Source organism: Prunus mume, linkage group LG6 (genome assembly GCF_029339155.1).
Source record: "Prunus mume cultivar Tortuosa linkage group LG6, ASM2933915v1, whole genome shotgun sequence".
Lineage (NCBI taxonomy): Eukaryota > Viridiplantae > Streptophyta > Magnoliopsida > Rosales > Rosaceae > Prunus > Prunus mume.
The window spans coordinates 7379363-7398277 of NC_142703.1; the positions used below are offsets into that span (position 1 = coordinate 7379363).

Genomic DNA, 18915 nt, shown 5'->3' on the forward strand with positions numbered 1-18915 from the left:
GGCCAATTGGACTTACACCAATGGCATGAATCTCTACGCGCCACCCTCTGTCTCTGTCACTTTTAATTTGCAAATTTGCAAGTTTGCAAACCAGTCTTTTGGTGAGACTCGAGGGGTGACGCTATTTGTCAATAACGCGGCTGCTTCATCATCCACAGACATACCACAGTGATAATATATATATATATATATATATATAGAAAGTCCAATATTGAAATTAATTGGTTGCCACATATAATATAATAAATATATATATATATATATTTCTTCATAGGTCACGCACTCTCTGTTTCTAGACAACCCTACGTAGTCAAAAAGCAAAAGAAGGTGAGGTATAGTTGGTGGTGCGAGGGAAGGGAAGGGAGTTCGACTATTTTTGTTGACCATTTACGTTTTCTAGATTCTTCAAGAACCATTCTGATAGTTTTTTGGTTGGAACCATTCAGATAGTTATTAATTTATTAAATTAATATGCAACGTGACTCTACATGGAACGCAAGGGTTGGGGTTAAATAATAAGTGGAGTGGCCAAATTAAACAATCGTCGTGGCCAAGTGGGATGGGTGACAGGGTCAAGGAACATCATGGGGTTCCTTTAACCTTTATAGCATATCACTTTCGTGTATTCTGTGATCTATCATTTTCAAAGTTTTTCTTATTTGGAGTGCTTAAGTGTAACATTCCACATTAATCAACAGAGATGGGGTGATGTGTCTTATATGTATATGTCTATCTTCATTTGGAAGTTGCTGGTGAATTCCTAAAAACAAAACCGTGAGGACAGAGGGCTCAAAGTGGAAAATATCGTGTTACGGTAGAGCCGATTCGGGATGTGACAGAATGATATAAGAGTCACTCTATTGTGTAGTGCGAGTGTGTCGACTAGGACGTCGTGCCCCTAAGGGGTGGATTGTAACATCCCACATCGACCAACAGAGAAAGTGTGATGTGCCTTATATGTACATGCCTACCTCCATCTAGCACGAGGTATTTTGGGGCATTTTGGTGATGTGACATTAAGCATACGATAACATCATCGTAAGTAGGGTATAATTCAGTTGATTTTTTCTGTTTCTCTAAAAATTTATTATGATCGTTAGTCTTTTGGGCCTAAAGACTTTAAACCTTGGGCCTGAGATTGAGCTGATGTCCCCCAATTTCGGGATTAGAAGTTAGAAGCTGAGGCCCATTGATCTGCCCAAACTTAAATTAGAGTCCAATAGAATAGAATTATCCCGTCGGTGTAGTTAGGGCTTTTTTCGCTTCCAAATTTTGACAGTGAAGCAGCTAAGCTTTGGGAAAAAGACTCGGTGGTTTGTGCCTTGCCTTGGACCACGGCAGTCGGAGAGAGACTCAGCTAAACTCCTCGTTCGTCTCCTTAGTAGCTTCAAAGCTCCAAAATCGGGTGGGCGGAGACATGGGAGAGAACAATAGCGGCAGCGAAGTTCCGGCGAACCAGACCATCTACATCAACAATCTGAACGAGAAAATCAAGCTCGATGAATTGAAAAAGTCGCTTCTCGCGGTCTTCTCACAGTTCGGGAAGATACTGGACGTCTTAGCTTTCAAGACGCTCAAGCACAAAGGCCAAGCTTGGCTTGTCTTCGAGGACGTCTCTTCCGCCACCAAAGCCATTCAACAAATGCAAGGCTTCCCCTTTTATGACAAGCCTATGGTATGCTAAACTAACCTAATCTAATCTTATATGCTTTTTCTTTTTGTACTTCTCTATCTATATCTATATTGTCTTTCTCACTCAAAGCAAGATACTTTAATGTGATTTTAGCTACAATTCAATTATTCAAAGAAAGCCATGGATTTTCTTTTTGTTAGCCTTTCTCACACACTATTAATATTGGTCACTCGTCAGTTGTTGTGAGGCTTTAGGTTTTGACCCAAGGAATTTGGTTATATAAGCGCCATTTGGAAATTTAATCTTTGTTTGCTTTTATTTTGTCCTTTAGAATGCCATTTGTATTCTTAGCACAATGCATGAGACGAGTATGTAAGAAGACTAAGCCCATCGCTAGGACAATGTGGTTGGGATTGGGGGTAGGGGTTAGAGTTAGGTCAGATTTTCTTTTCCATTCATATGATTTTTCTATGGTGTATCGTCTATAAATCTGCTTAGTGTTGGTGAAAACGGATTTCTGCATGTCATGCCATCAAAAGGATATCCGACTTGCTCAGTGACATGCGCACACACACACACAAAAGCTTGTTAGATATAAGTAGTTGTGATTACCATAACTTTTTCCATGTATATGATTTTGTTTTTTTGGTTTTTTGTTTTAAACTTATTTTACTGATATGTGATTAAAACAGAGAATACAATATGCCAAGACAAAATCAGATGTAATAGCAAAGGCTGATGGTACTTTTGTTCCACGTGAAAGACGAAAGAGGCATGAAGACAAGGGTAAGACATTCTGCTCATCCTATTTTGCAATTCCCATATCTTGTACATTGTTCGCTCTCGTTTATATAAACTGTATGACAATAAGATATATTGTTTGGAAAAAAAAAAAAAATGTTATATTACTGTATGGCGGATATATGCGCTTTTGTGATCTTAAAGTTTGTTTTTCTGTTCGTTATGTGGCAGGGAAAAAGCGAAAAGAGCAACATGATGCTAGCCAAGCCGGAATGGGTGTGAATCCTGCTTACGCTGGTGCGTATGGTGCAGCACCTCCTGTAAGTATCTTCTCTGTTTCATGAGGGATATTCGATCATATCTCTTGTGTTCCTTGTTTGGTATTTTAGAACTGAATTTTTTTTTAACTCTTTGTGAAGTATACTTAGTGGAAAAACTGCCTGTGGTTTATAAGAGTTGGTAATTTGCACGTTTTGTAAAACATAAACTAATTAGATAGGTGCATGAAGTAGTTTATCTATTTCAAGTTTTTTTTGGTTCACTGAAACTGGTATATTTGATAAGACATTAAAAAAACACTACTCTGAATTATGGAATCATGGAATCAAATTATCCACCTGTTACAAGTTGCACCTTGCCATCTCTTCAGAAAAGTTTATGATCTGCAGTTCTGCCCCTTTCCTTGAATTTAAATTGATGAAACATTTTCCTTTTGTAAACATGTATAAGCTTAAATAGTATGCTCTCATGAAATCCTTAACTTCTCTCTTTCTCTCCCCCAACCTGGTGCAGCTCTCCCAAATACCGTATCCCGGTGGTGTGAAGTTACCTGAGGCTCCTGCTCCGCCAAACAACATACTTTTTGTTCAGAATCTTCCTCAGGATACAACTCCCATGATGTTGCAAATGCTCTTCTGCCAGTACCCTGGTTTTAAGGAGGTTAGAATGGTGGAAACGAAGCCAGGTATTGCTTTTGTGGAGTTTGGAGATGAGATGCAATCTACAGTAGCAATGCAGGCACTCCAAGATTTTAAGATGACACCGCAGAATTCAATGTTGATTACCTATGCCAAAAAATAGACAACGGGATTTAGGTCTTTGCTATTCATATAACTTGTAGTCATGGGTACGTAACTAGAATGTTGTTAATCTAGTGAGATATGATGTTTCAATGTATTATTGTTGTCAGGATATATTAGAAATGAGAAAAAGAATTACCAAGTCAAATTTTCATTTTCACCGATTTTCCGGTGACCAAGGATCATGTTCTGTGTCACTGTAAGTCGTAATTGTATCTGAAAGCAAGCTTAATTTGTTTGTTTGTGGTATTCCAAGAAGCATCTCAGTCTTGCGCGTTAAGCTTCAAATCACACATTTTTATTTTATTTTAATTTGAAGTTTGATTTGTTGAATGTTTATCTTTCAATGCGAACAGAAGGCATTGCGTTCTGTCTTTGCCTCAACTTGTTAATGGAATGAAATTTTCACAACACCAAGATTGATTAGATTTACAATAAATAACAATGGGAAGAAAGCAATGGGTGCCCGTTGTTGGTGGTGGTTGATTATCCATGGCCCATCCATACAGTATAATTCTATTCTCCAACATAGCTAAAACATCTCTACACCAAGGACGAGCACATGGAATTTGCAAAGAAATGCTCACGGAAAACCAATTTTTGTGGAGGGAAACTGCTTTCAGGGAGGGTCCTTAGAACTGCTGGGAGGCCATTGTATACATTTTGACGCATCTTCCTCACCAGAACATGCTTGTCCAGAACCACCAACTCCAACAATTTTCTGCAAGTCTGTAAGAAATATAGAAGTTAGCACTAGCACAACTGAATCAAAAAGGAAGAGCAAACGTAATATATGAGAAGATAAACTCAGTCACGCAAGAGATCGTGGATCGGAATACCTGCGCATTCAGTACATCCATCTTCCCCACAATTTCGTCCTAAAACAGGAAACGATGACAAAATTAGGTTAGAAACGTTACAGTATCTTTGCAGTTAAAGCTATTTGTTTCAGCACAATAATCATGAGATTGATAACTTCTTGATTTAATGACGTTGCTAGTTACTTCAACTTTGGAGCTTTACGCTTATGTAACAGTTGATTTATAGAAGGCAGAGGGGACATGAAGTAGCAAAAACAATGTTTTTTTCTAGCCATACAAATAGAATTTGTATAAACTCAGAGTGCAAGTACCTCTAATATCCCTGGATTTTGCATCACAATCCCAAGAAGACGCCGTCTGAGTCCCTTGTAGATAATCTTGTTAATGGCCCCGTCACCGTTTATCCATGGCAGTATTGGCACACATAATTTACCACAAGTGAATTTAGAAGATTCATTGTCACCATGTCCTCTAGCTGAAACAACTTCCATGCAGCCTTCAGGCACACTGCAAGTTTGTTTTTCATACGAGCGCTCAGCAACCTCTTCAGGGGAACTAAGAATGGTCACTTTATGCACATCATTAACATTCATATTTGTTTCTCCCTGTGAATGAGCACCACCAGAATCACAATCTCCTGGATGGGGGATCACTGAAGTGCTGTCTAGTCGATCATTTCCACCAAAATGTTTTTCACCACTTGAAGTGTCATCATCTTTGAAAAAATCTACACAATTGGATGCAGAAGATTCTGCACGATATACAGATACCATGATACCTGGGAAACCTTTCTCTCGACGGGAAATCATTTCACTTTCGGATACCAAGGATTTTAGTTTTTTAGTGTTCAAACATTCATTGCTTTCAATTTTGCGTTTTGAGCTTCTCAAATCTTCAGCCTCACCCACTCCTTCATCAGGCAAGCATGGGGAAATTGACAGCTGACCTGAAGAAACTAGAGCAAACAAATGAAATAAGTCCCCACATTCTAAATCTGCAGAGAGATCAATCCCTCCTTCCATAAGATCTTTATCCCTTTCATGGAGCCAACGAGAAAGTTTGGCAGCTCTCTTTCCAGAATCAATTGGAAATGGTGACTTGAAAATATTAGGAAAAAACTGAGGCGAGAGAGATAAAGGTTGACTGTCAGTACCCCCAATCTGCCAAATAAAATTTAATCAGGAATGAAATATATACAACTTATAAATTAGATGAACAGGATTATATGAGGGACATTAAGACAAACAATGCATATTAAGCTATTAAGGAGAAGTGAATAAAAATCTCGTTGGTCTAAGCTTGGACTTCAATTCAAGCACTGCAAAGAATGAATGTTCAATCCAATAATCAACAGAAACTATTTACCAAAATTTTGTTATCTCTTAGGTAGTTCACAGCTGCATTAAGATCACACTTTGAGTAACGCCGTCGAATTTCTGCAACCAGGTTTTGTTCTTCTGGTGCTGTTGTGGTACTCAAGAAGACAAGCTTAAACAGCTCTACAGCCAAAGATTTGTACGCTGGTGTGCTAACAACTCCTTCATGCAAAAGTTTAAAGAAGTTGTTATGAAGTTGTTGACAACTTGGTCTTTGTGCAGAAACGCCTCTACTATGATTCTGAATATCCTCATATGGAACAGTTGATACAATTAATTCAGATTCCTTGGGGTCCTGCAAGTGATAAAGTATTTCAGTAAAAACTAGATGAGCCAGATATTGGCATATACTAGGAAAATAAGGGAAGAAAGTACTCAAATCGTTACAATACAGGTGCAGATGGCCTTCAGTGTACACAAACACAAATAACTGGTATATATCAAGAGAGAGAGAGAGAGAGGTAGGTTTACTAGGCTATATGTTGAATTAATCAAGTATATAGCACATTTGACGAGCTGTTAATGCTTGTAAAATTTAAGTTGTAGGGATTGGGTAATTACATCTTCTTCAGCATTTGTATTAAGATCTGACCCCTCCTCACAGGTAGATCCATATCTTTTGGTGGCATCCAATCTAGGCATCCTCTGGTAGTGAAGTATCTCATCCAGGGATTTTTTAATATTATTGTCATCAAAATCATCCCATGGTTCTTCCTGAAGACTCCTCCCTTGATTATGGCCACTGATGTTGGGAAAATTCATGTTATAGTCTTCTCTTGTTGAACCTTGCAAAAGTTGTCTGCACTCATCTTTGTTTAGTGACCTGTTCTTGGTTTTTTCCAGGAGCTTTGCATATCGCTTACTGAGCATGTTACAGAGCATCATTAGAGATTTTCTAAATTTTCCATTACTATTCTTCAGATATGACATTCTTCTTTTGCATGTACTAGGAGGTGCTGGAAGGTCAGGAAGTGAAGCCCAACTTATCTGGTGATGATATTTTGCCCCAAGAGTTGCACAGCATCTTGCATATTGGATAACCAATTGCCTAAAGGAATGATATCAATATAAGTGAAATGCAAATAGTAAAACAAATTGTTACATGGAAAGAATAAAAGGAATCCTATCTTTCATCAGATACAAAAAAGAGAAATAACCAATGTATTAAATGGAAGGGAAAATTCTGAAATCTCCCACTCACGCAGTCTTTGTAAAAATTTGTTACCATTATGCTTTCATCTTTCCAATGAAAATTTTGTTTTTTTGTACGACCATCGTTCAGTCTCCTAAGTCAAGAACACTGATGTGCTAGCATCAGCATACACAAACAGAAAAAATAATAATAATAATAATTGGAAGATCCTATAATTCCTTGGCTGATGCTTTTAATATACTATTGACTGCTAACGTCTAATATGTGAGATGCAACCATGACATGTTATCAGATATCAGATTGTTCTCATGGTCAACAATGACATGTTACATATTAGATGCCTTATTGCCCCTACCGATAGCTTTAATGAGATTATATTTATGGCTCTAGGATAATTTACACATCTTCTTCCCTTACCTGTCAGCCTCCTCGGTCCATGAAAACCTGCTTTGTCGTGTCGGCTTCAACTTTGAAAAAGCACCCTCACCATCTTCATTTGGTTCAGGTTCCTGCTCAATTTCTTGATCACCATCCCTCTGGAATGCATGCAAATGGGAGTCATGCTCGCCAGAAGTGACCAAGAGATTTCGTTCTTCCATTAATTGTTTCTCAGTAACAGGTAATGTAGCAAGCCTCGGCTCTTTCAACCGTCTAGTTACCTCGTCAACTTCTGTGAACTCTACTGACCTTGCTTCAGAAGTTCTCTTCCTTTTCAGGGAAGCATGTTTACTTTTTTGAGATTGAACTCCATCCCCTTCCTCCTGAATCCATTAAGGTGTTGGCATTTATCATAACATGCATGAAGAACCAGAAAGAGGTAATACAGGGGAAAACATGCATAGATCAGAAGGTTTAAATATATTGCATGAGTACCTCTAATTCAGTGAAGTGAGTTGTGTAATTTAAAATATGGTTTTAATTGCCATTATACACTATTTGTACTAAATATTGAACAAGCCATGAAGCAAACATACAGAAAATGAGGATAATAAGATGACCAGGAAATCCTCAAGGCAATGGATTAGAACAAAAACCTGTAACTGTTTAAGTATCCTTTCTTCCCTTATGGAACCATCCACTGTCAAAGACAGACATGGTCTACATGGCTTTAACACAGCAGGTGGTCTTTCTGATGAGGTGTCATTTGTTTCCGTTTCTGTAATCCGGGACAGAGATGCATATGGTTAGATTCATCAAAAATCACCTAGAAGGATCAGCACTAATATCTCCATTTTTCATATTCCTAGATTTAGCAGTATCACCTGTCAAAGTTGAATAGTCACATGTGGAAAGAGTTTGATTTTGATTGAGATTTTCTGATTCATTAAGGAATGCATTGGCTGATTCAGAATTGCATTTCCCTGGTGCCCAAACTCGATATTCTTGGATTTTTTTGTTTCTTTCTTTCTTCTTAATCATCCCAAACCTAGAGCACATACTTTCAATCAGCTTATCACTCTCTTTCCTGCCAATTCCAAGCCTCTTCGGAACCTGTATATAGCAAATAAATAAACAAATACTTCAAGGAATTTCTAGGTGAAATGCAACTTTTACTCAATGGCAGGAATTTTACCACACAAAGCAACCTCTAACCAAGCAACGCTAAAATATTTACCAGAATAAATAGTAACAAAGGATTTCACTGGCTAAAACCAACAATAACATCAAACTACAAAATCTTTTTAACATTCATCACTTTAAATAAAACATAGCTGCCCAAGAAATTAATGCACTCACATTAGACATAATAATGCCCTCTGAGCCTGCAGCATTAATCAATTCCTGAATTTGATGCTCAATTGGAAGTTCTACAAGCAGATCAGTGGTTTGACATTTCTTCATGAATTTCACCTGCCAAACAATTTTTTTCCCTTTAATTTGATTGGAAAAAAAGAGTAAGAGCACAAAACAATGATGACTACCAGTAGTCCATCCTATGCTATTAAAGAAAACAATATAACACATCAAAGAAAGAGGAAAACCAGTCCTACGCAATACCTGCCTAGGATTTTTTGGATCAAAACTCATTGGACAAAACTTTTTCAGCAAACCCAGGAATTGCTCAACCTGTCCAAAATGCAAAAGGGATATCAAGTCATGACCAACAAACTAACACGAAAGGTCCTTGTCCTAGACCAGTTAGAACTTGATTATAATTTATAACTAACAAGGAAAAATTAAGAGCATAACAAGCAATTGAACTGTCATTCAAATTTATCATGAATTTAAATTATGACCCTAACTAACTTTTGCAGTAAACAGAAACAAATATTGGAACTGAAAGCAATAGTGAACATACTCATCTAAAGCAAGGAAAAATCATATTATAAAAAAGGACTGCAAATTTGTATCTAAGAGAATGTTAAATAAATAAATTAATTAAAGAAACACAATATTGAGAATGGAATCAAGAGAAACGATGTTTGCTTAAAAAGATTATCAGGAAACCTTCTTATTCACTTGAACTTCAAACTTTTTCACAATATGAGCAGCTTCCAATTTGCCACAAATCTGGAAGAAGAATATGCAGGGAACAATACAATGATAAAAATCAGTGTAACTTATCAAATTGCTAATACAGAGATTAAGAAAATACATATTTAATTAAATTTTACCTTCCTCCAAGCTCTATTCCCGGGACGAGTTCCGCTGTAACCTAGATCCTTCTTGATATCCGCAACAAGAACCTTTAACAATAAAATAACATAAACAAATTCAATATAAACTGTAAAAGGAACTAACTTGATAGATCTATCAAAACTTTAACGAAATGTAACCTTCCCATTGGCTTGTTCAAGTTTATCACAGACTGCCTTCATTGCTGATATTAAATAGTCCTTCTTCACAAGCACATCCTCTTTAACCCCTTTTCCAGAAAAACCATCTCCACCTGCAGGAATTTCTTTTGCATTCCCAAAACTCTCCTTAGTCTGTTCTACCTTGGTAATCTCAATTTTTTGTTGAGAGCTTAAATTCTCTGCATAGCGATATAAGTATATCACATTAGTAGTCACACTCAAATTGTTGCTTGATTGTCCTTCATCACCAGCGTTCTTTTTCCTCTCCAGTGCAGGTCGCTTCACAATTAAACCTTGACATTCAAGGTTCCTCACTTTGTAATGGTAGTTTTCACCTTGAATGCCAAGTTCCTTAGAAAGTTGACTTTGTGTAATTCCATCCGTTCTAAAAGCACCCAATTTGACAGTAAATCATTAGTCAACCTAAAAAATAATTATCTCGACGGCACTCCAGAAGTATAAATAAGTCTAAGAGAGAGAGAGAGGGAGAGGTTAGTCCAACAACAGATTCCTATCATGTCAATATAAGAAAGTTCTAGCTTGACTAGTAAGGTTTCTCGGCTCACACTGCAATCAACTAACTTCTTATATTAAGAAACTGCAAACAACACAAACAAATTACCAATTTTACAGATTTTCATATTCATTAGAAAAACCAAACTTGTATCGAACAAAGAAAGAAAAATTCCAACGAAGATTCGTTAAAATGAGACTTACAATCATCAGGCAAAAACAAATCAAATTCAACTCAAAACTACACCAGTGAAGATTGAATTATAAACTTATGCAGAGTATTTGATTTTGAATATGAAACAAGGAAAAGCTGGTACCTAGCACCGGCAACTCTTTCAAGTGTTTGGCGTTGATACTGGCACATGTTGTCAATGGAAGAGTGGGCAATGTAGAGGCCCAAGAAGTTGTTCATGAGCCGCTGGTCGGCTACCAGCTTGAGGTTGAGCTTCTCGGCGTCTTGGACGGACTGGATCAAAGGGTCGGTTGGGCTGTACTGGACCTTCTGATTCTGGCTCTGGAATTTGAGGGTGGGGACAGAGCGAAGCCCCGCCCATAAGGCCTGCTTGAGGCCCCAATCAGAGACGTCGAGATTGAAGGAGGAAAGAGAGGGCTGGAGCCTGGAACAGAGGGATTTGAGAGGGAGACCGTTTCGGCCTTCTGAACAGATTTCTTCCAAGGACGAGTTCAGAATCGAGTCCATGGCCATGGCATTAGCCAAGTTAAATTAGACGGAAACGTAAAGAGAAGAGAATAGTATCGGTATCGTATTATCTGAAGCGGGAAGAAGATGAAATCAGTAGGAAACGCACGTGCGGAGATTTGCATGATACTTTCTTTTCGCAACCCCAGTTCGATTCCCAGTCCGATCACCGAAAAGATTACAGAAGTATAATATCTTAAAAATCTTCTTGAAGTGAGTTAGGGCCGTGAGCCCGTTCTCTTCTACCAAAATTTGCATTCTATTTCTAATTGTACTAGCCTCTTGGTACACACTTTGCCAATTGGTTTTTTTAAAAATTTCTATTTTATTTTAAAATTAAAAAGAATAATGGGTAGTTGTGTTTTATAAAAATATTAGTCTCTTCGTATGGGCTTTCGAGCTTGCAAGATGCCTTTTTAAAAAAAATTTGAATTTATTTTAGAATTAAAAAAGATAATGGGTAGTTGTGTTCCATAAAAATAGGATCCATTATCTAATTTTTCTGTTTTTTTTTTTAAAAATTTTAAATATGAAAAGTGTGAATTTACCATATTATCCTCATTTAATTACTAATTTCAATTCTTAATGTTTGCATTAATCAAGAGCATTTTTTGATATTTTGAATGTTTCACTATTAAAAAAAAATTCACACTTTATCATATTTAAAAAAAATTAAAAATAATAATAATGGATCCTATTTTTATGGAACACAACTACCCATTATCCTTTTTAATTCTAAAATAAATTTTAATTTTTTTTAAAAAAGCCTCTTGCAGGCGCAGAAGTGATTGCGGAGAGGCTAGTAGATAGATAAATAGATAAGTTAGATTAATTTAATTTTAAAAATTTTAGATTAATGTTTGTATGAAAAGAAATCTGTCAACAGAGTCTAACCCAATAAAAAATGACATTGACTTTGCAAAGAGGCTAGTCTTGCTAAGGACTCGAGCCAAGGAGCCAGGGCTTATTTGAATGAGCCTTTTCTTTATTTTTAATGAAAGAATTGGGCCAAGTTATAAGTTTTGTTAAGACTTCACGAAATGTATAAGTAGGCCTTATTATTGGTTTCTAAGGCCCAATGCTTCCATTACACAAAACCGAAAAGCCACAACATCCTCTTCCATTACCAGAAAAGGCCCAACCCATAAGAGATTGTGAAATAGCCCGCCAAAAAAGCTTGCCGCGAACGCTAGAGAAGGAGAAGCCAAGCCACTCCTCCCTCCACATTCCAAACTCCCGCTACAAAATCCCCCCTTCCTTCCCCTTCTCTTTACAGTTTCAAACGCATTTCTCCAAATTCCAATGGCAAGCAAGCTTAAAGTAGAAGAGCTCCGAAATCAATTGGCCCAACGTGGTCTCACCACCACCGGAAACAAACCCACTCTGGTCAGTCTGACAACAACCGCTATCTTCCTCTCTCTCTCTTCTCTAGGTAGAAGAGACTTTGAACAACTATTGATTTTGAGTTCCTGCAGGTTCAGAGGCTTGAGGCCGCTCTTCGCCAAGAAAACAAGCAACTCACCGACGCAAGTGATGTTTCAGCTTCAATTGTTAGTAGAAAGAGGGGAAGACAATCAAATGAAGATGGAGAGTCAACTGGGTCCGAGAAAATCAAGGCCACCGACGAGTTCCAGGACATGAGTGTAAAGCAATTGCGCGAACAAGCCACTCTTCGTGGAATTTCGGCAACTGGGTCTAAAAAAGAACTGCTGGAGAGGCTTTCTGAAGATTCAGATGACATTCCTCTGGGTGGAGGTATGAGCTTTCAAACTCTGATTGGTTGCCAATACAATATTGTAGGCCAGGGCTAGAAATCGATGTCTTAGTTTTTATCTGCATTGAAAAATGTTCTTTTTTCAATTAGAACTGGGTAACTTATTTTTTATGCTGTGGTCTGGTGATAGCTAATGAAGATGGAAATGGCAGCAAGGAGAAGATCGTAACTGCTACCAAAAAGGGTGCAGCGGTATTGGATCAGTGGCTACCAGATCACATAAAGGCACATTATCATGTTTTGCAACTGGCAAGTCTATATACTATCAATAGGGCCACTTAATGAGTTAATTGCATTTCGTGCTTAGTGGAAGGTAATTGATGTCAGTTTGATTCGTTTCAAATTCGGACTGACCAATGATCTTTTTGAATGTAGGGTGATGATGTATATGATGCCATGTTGAACCAGACAAATGTTGGTTACAACAATAACAAGTTCTATGTGATTCAAGTTCTTGGTAAAACTCTTTCCCCCTTCAACAAATTTCACTGAATATATATTTCTAAATTAATTAGTTAGTCAACTAGATGTTTGGATTGTCGTAACTAAGAATTCATCTCAATACAGATTCAGTTGGGTTTATTAATCAAGCACATATGTGGTTCAAGCAATGAAACTTATGAAGTTATACAAAATTTGACTGAATCTGATTTCAGTTTGTAACAAATACTGATTACAAGGATCAATTCTAACGGATTACAGAAACATTATTTATGCTTTTGTCACCTCACATGAATGAAGTTTGATCTGCTCCAATGAGTTATGGGATTAACGACATTGGCGAGTTACACCAGTTCAGGCAATGTATACTTATTTTTATTTCTTATGAATTGACGTGCAGAATCTGATGCTGGTGGTACTTTCATGGTTTACTATAGATGGGGGAGAGTAGGTGTTAAGGGTCAAAACAAGATACAAGGCCCTTACACATCCCGTGACAGCGCAATCAATGAGTTTAAACAGAAATTCTATGACAAAACCAAGAATGATTGGTCCAATCGTAAAATGTTCGAGTCTTTCCCGCACCACTATATGTGGATAGAAATGGATTACAACGAAGAGGAAAAACAAATGTCTGTGAGTATCCACAACTTTTTGCTTATCTTTGCATAATTTTCTGAATGCTGGAGATACTCACAATGCCCTGAAGCTATTCTTGGTTGCAAATTACTGAGGACCTGTCTCTTCAAAGAAAAAATACAATAAAGAAATAGGAGATCCTGTTGGTAGCAAGACAATATTGAATTGTTTTTCCCATTTATGATATATATTTCTCATTTTCAAAAGGTGTTTCATATTTCAATCTTGCCTTTCATAGCCTCGATGTGTAGGGGTCAACGGATGAGTGTCAGATGACCTCTGTGTGTTGTGGGAGAAGGGGAGGGGTGGAGAAGAAAATCATCTTGTTTGCTCCTTCTTGATTCTTGATTATCATCATCAGGTACAAGAAAAGAATGACTCTGCTTTAAGAGGTCAACCTCTGGAAACACAACTTGAGCCTCGCATTGCAAAGTTTATATCTCTTATATGCAACATCAGCATGATGAAGCAGCATATGATGGAAATAGGTTGGTTGATTTCTGATTCTCTGTCAAAAAGACATTATTTTGCAACTAACACTCATAATAATCTAAGTTATTCAGTTGCTTAAATAACACAGGAATAAGAATTTTATTTAGGCACTTTCAGTTTTTTATTTTTCAGTAATCTGATTAGTTAACTGCTTTTTGGTTCCCTTATTCAGACACCTTCTTCTTCTTCTTCTTTGGTAGGATACAATGCTGATAAGTTACCTCTTGGTAAGCTTAGCAAATCAACAATTTCAAAGGTAAGCTTTTACCTCTTGGTATTTGAGTTGATTTCTGGATATGATAAGGAGAAATGTTGAACAACTCGAAAGGATACTTTGTGTTGTCTAAGTTAACTGGAAACAATTTGGAACTGTTGACCCAAACAAAAAGAAACAATTTGGAACTCTAGTGCTACTGTGTGTATTTGGCTGCAAAACATTTAAGGTTCACATAAAGTGTCTTCTCCTTTAATCTGCTTCTCCATGAAAGATGCAACAAACCAATAACTTGTTATTTTTTTAAACATATATAGGGATATAATATCCTGAAGAGGATTGCTGATGTGATTGGCGGGTCTAATAGGAGAACAATTGAACAATTAAGTGGGTAAGGGTTCTCTCTCCCCCCCTTCCCCCTGTTAGAAGTGATTTTATTAGTTAAATTCTGAATATATATTTTCACCAAAATGCTTGACTAAGTTCATTCATAATTCCAACAACATGCTAGATCCACTGCAGATTTGACCTATTTTTCTTTTTTGTACCTTTAGCTTTTAAGATCTAATGATAGCTTTCTAGAATTTTGGAATTCCATTTTTGATAGATTTCCTCTTTCAGAGAATTCTACACTGTCATTCCTCATGACTTTGGATTTAAAAAAATGAGTGAGTTCTCTCTCTCTCTCTCTCTCTCTCTCTTATATATATATATATATATATATATATATGGACTTATATGTTAATATATTTCTATCTATCTCTCTGATTGAAGCATGCCTTGATTGAGCATACGGCATACCCAGTATATGGGTCAGTATTCATTTTGTTTTACTTATACTAAAAGAAATCTAATTGCTTTGGACACATATATGAGTAATGCAGGTAACTTTGTGATTGATACTCCTCAGAAACTGAAACAGAAGTTGGAAATGGTAATTCTTTTTGTTTTTCTTTCTTTTATATGTGGGTATAGTTCTTCTAAGAACTTCCACTAGTTGATATATAAGGTTATTTCCCTTTCGACATAATCTTGTGTAGCCTATCAGTGCGATACTATATTTGTGTGACAATTAATCTTTTGACTTGATTATAAAATACATTCTTTACTCCTATCTACTTGAAGGTTGAAGCACTAGATGAAATTGTGGTCGCAGCAAAGTTGTTGAAGGATGATACTGGAATGCAGGTAATTCTTTTTTAGCCTTATCCCTCATTATTCACTTGCAGATTTTCCATGTCTGGAAGTTTTTGGTATTGTTCAGTGTTTCTGGATATTATATTGCAAGACTAAAATGCAATTCTATAGAGAGGGTCCTACTTGCACCATTTAAGACTTTATACTCATAAAATGTGCCAGTAGACCCCTTGCATTTAGAGAACAAATATTTATTCTCTTTCTTAAAAGCCAGGGATTGATTTACTTGTCGGACATCCTAGTTAAATTTAGTGAAGCTCAGTCACATTATAAATTTCAAACTGGCAATTCATGATCAAACATTTTAAATTTTCTTCAGTTTAGTTGAAGCAAAGTATGTGCACCATATGCATGTGCTGCCCTCTCCATCCATGTTGCTTTCATGTTAAACAAGTAAAATCCAACCACTTTTTAACTTTTTGTTTCATATTAATAGGAATCTTCATCTTCTATGTCTGTGCTTTCATGTGGCAAGTATATTAATGTATGTTTCTGCCGTTACTGTAGGAAGATCCCTTGTATTCCAGTTACCAACGCCTACGCTGTGAACTGACACCGCTTGGTGCTGATTCTGATGAATTTAATATGGTATCTATGAGTTATAAGCAATGGGAGTTTGAATATAAAAAGAAAACTGAGTTAATGATTTATTAGCTTCTCAATCTGCTCTTTAGTTTTGATATTTTTTCTTTTTATGGCTGTTGTCAGATTGCGAAGTATTTGCATAATACTCATGCAAAAACGCATTCAAATTATGCTGTTGATATCATTCAGATATTCCGTGCATCAAAAGAGGGTGAAGTTGAACGTTTCAGAAAGGTTAGGATGGTCTATTTTGGTTTAGAAATAGTGATTATGAAAAAAATTCCTTTTGGTTTTGAATCCTCCTAGTTTTGCATTTTGAGCACTTCCTAATCTTGTTTTTACTCTGAGCAGTTTAGTAGTATGAAAAATAGAATGCTTTTATGGCACGGTTCTCGGCTCACGAATTGGGCAGGAATATTATCTCAAGGTGATCGTTTTTGCTTTATTTTCTTAATATACTTAATATTGGGTGTGTGTTTGCGCACTTGCACACATACACTATGAATAATTCATTGAGAACTGCTTGTTAATTTCAAAAAATATGTGTCATGACAACCCAGGCTTACGAATAGCTCCACCTGAAGCACCGGTGACTGGTTACATGTTTGGGAAAGGGATTTATTTTGCCGACATGTTCTCCAAAAGTGCAAATTATTGCTATGCTACTGATGGTTGTACAGCTGGTGTGCTGCTTCTATGTGAGGTTGTCTTTCAAGTTTCAGGCAGTAAAAAACATAAGTTTACTACTAAAATGACCTGGTGTTAAGAGTGGATTAACATCAGATTATCAAATCAATACATTGCATACCAATAAGATCCAGAATCATATATGGGAAATATCCCTCTGGATAAAAATTTGCATTTTCCCAACCACTAATCCGCTGCACTTGAATGCCCAACAGAATACTTTGAGGGACTGCACTTCACATGCATGTGTTACACTTTTTTGCACTGCAGGTTGATTGTCGCAGAGTTGGTTGGTTCATGCTAGCATGGATTTTGTTCTGGGAGTAGTGCATTTATCTTTTAGCTATCATTTTCATATTGGAAGCTGGAGCCACCTTCGTCATAGTTGAGTTTAATGTTCTAATGTATCTCTCTTTAGGTTGCACTAGGCGACATGGCTGAGCTTTTAACTGCTAAGTATGATGCTGACAAGCTACCAGAAGGGAAGCTAAGGTTGTGTCTCTATTTTCTTTATTGGACACTAATATCATGCTATCCAGTTTTCTTTATTGGATCCAGTTGCTAAAAATTAAACTGATTAATTGATAAAACTCTCTTCTCGTCATTTATGCTTATGGAATTTTGCATTGCGCATTCCAGGTTTATCTTCCTTACCAAATAAAGCTTTTATCTTCTTTGGTTGAGAATTGACTTTGAATGCTTTTTATATTATCTCGCCCATTTTCAAAACTAAAATGTGCGTTGCGTTAACTTAATTTTCCCAAGATTAGTTGTCATAATGGTTTTGCTTATGAAACCTAGTATTGCAGCACTAAAGGAGTTGGAGGAACTGAACCAGATCTTTCACAAGCTCGGTTACTAAATGATGGTGTTGTGGTTCCCCTTGGAAAGCCGAAAGAGAATTCGGGGCCCAAGGTAGATTGCATCATTTCTTAGAATTACTTTGGATGTGAATTTGATTTGGAACTTTTATAGAAAGGCAGTTTCATTGTATAATTTATGTTATTTAAATCTCGTCTCTTCTTGCAGGGTGCTTTACTGTACAATGAGTACATAGTTTACAATGTCGAGCAGATTAGGATGCGCTATGTTGTTCAAGTGAATTTCAATTACAAGCGATAGATGTATGTGGTTGTTTATTTCTGTTGTTGATTTGTTAGCTCAGTTTTTCTCCACGTTTGATGGCAGTTGGCAAGCCAAGCATTTTGCTTTAGTCATGTATATTATTTTTCTTTCTTAGGGTAATGGGTAGAGAGAGATTTGTTTATTTAAGAAAATGAGGGATTTGAAATGGATTTTGTTATGTTAAAACAAAGAAATAATGATTAGCAAATCCCAATTCAGAGGCACCTACCACACCATGCCAAATGTACCTTCTTCTGCATTGTTGCTTGCTCTTCTTTTTAAGTTTTTTTGAGTGTGTCAAACATATCCATCAAGGGTGGTGGAAAAAACTTAACTTGTGGGAAGCATGATTGAGTTTCAAAACCTCTGCAGGCAGCATACATATGAGTCTGTGACTCAATAAAGCATTTACTACAAACTGAGTATCCAGACCGGAAAACTAGAAAACCGAGTCGAATTGGATTGAAAAAATCGGTCAAAAACCAAGTTGACTAAAAAGTCAACAAAAGTAATAAAAAAAACCTTGACCTTCAAGGTTCCTCACTTTGTAAATGTAGTTTTCCCTTGAATGTCAAATTCCTTAGAAAGTTAATTTTGTGTAATTCCATCCGTTTGACAAGCACCACCCAAATTGACAATAAATTATTAGCCAACGTAATCAAGCTGCAAAATCATATATTACCGACACTTAATCACTAATCGTGGACTCATTCCACGAGCAACTGCATAACTTATTAAAATAATGAGCCGAGACTGCAACAAATTCTCATTTTCGTTGAAGGTATGTGTTGGTGGTTCTATATAATGATCATTTATTGCTACTGAATTTTCTTTTGTCAAATATTTTAAATCAATGCATATTTGGTTTAAGAGATATATGATTATTGTGATGCTTTCTTTTCCCTATAAACATCTAAGACTCTTGCAACATCTATATATTTTAGCAT

At 36.7% G+C, this 18915-nt stretch overlaps 3 protein-coding genes across 7 annotated transcripts; 2 read left to right on the forward strand and 1 right to left on the reverse strand.

Annotated features, from left to right (window-relative positions):
• The first annotated feature begins 1238 nt into the window (after positions 1-1238).
• U1A (spliceosomal protein U1A) lies at positions 1239-3702 on the forward strand. Its single transcript, XM_008236886.3, has 4 exons — positions 1239-1675; positions 2326-2419; positions 2606-2694; positions 3167-3702. Exons 1-4 carry the CDS (start codon positions 1418-1420, stop codon positions 3452-3454), a joined length of 729 nt encoding a protein of 242 aa, XP_008235108.1. The 5' UTR covers positions 1239-1417; the 3' UTR covers positions 3455-3702.
• A 74-nt stretch (positions 3703-3776) lies between these two features.
• On the reverse strand, positions 3777-11102 carry LOC103334061 (uncharacterized). Its single transcript, XM_089055183.1, has 14 exons — positions 10432-11102; positions 9581-9986; positions 9419-9490; positions 9252-9314; positions 8802-8870; positions 8541-8654; positions 8066-8294; positions 7838-7959; positions 7221-7564; positions 6212-6698; positions 5640-5945; positions 4586-5434; positions 4293-4331; positions 3777-4182 (listed from the first exon to the last, which is right to left on the reverse strand). Exons 1-14 carry the CDS (start codon positions 10818-10820, stop codon positions 3997-3999), a joined length of 3675 nt encoding a protein of 1224 aa, XP_088911309.1. The 5' UTR covers positions 10821-11102; the 3' UTR covers positions 3777-3996.
• An 811-nt stretch (positions 11103-11913) lies between these two features.
• Positions 11914-18199, forward strand: PARP2 (poly(ADP-ribose) polymerase). Of its 5 annotated transcripts, none has more exons than XR_016127627.1 (18): positions 11915-12200; positions 12290-12569; positions 12719-12837; positions 12964-13045; positions 13430-13665; positions 14030-14156; positions 14361-14416; positions 14692-14765; positions 14996-15042; positions 15259-15308; positions 15500-15562; positions 16079-16159; positions 16280-16390; positions 16508-16583; positions 16717-16859; positions 17262-17335; positions 17645-17758; positions 17873-18199. XR_016127627.1 is itself a non-coding variant. In XM_089053736.1 (18 exons), the coding sequence occupies exons 1-18, from the start codon at positions 12117-12119 to the stop codon at positions 17963-17965; spliced, it is 1902 nt and encodes a 633-aa protein (XP_088909862.1). In that variant the 5' UTR covers positions 11917-12116; the 3' UTR covers positions 17966-18199. The 5 variants fall into 5 exon arrangements, 4 of the variants coding, with proteins under 4 accessions (XP_088909863.1, XP_088909864.1, XP_088909865.1 ...); XM_089053736.1 differs by having other exon boundaries at positions 11917-12200; positions 17653-17758; XM_089053738.1 differs by lacking the exon at positions 17873-18199 and having other exon boundaries at positions 17272-17335; positions 17653-17756.
• The last annotated feature ends 716 nt before the right edge of the window (positions 18200-18915 follow it).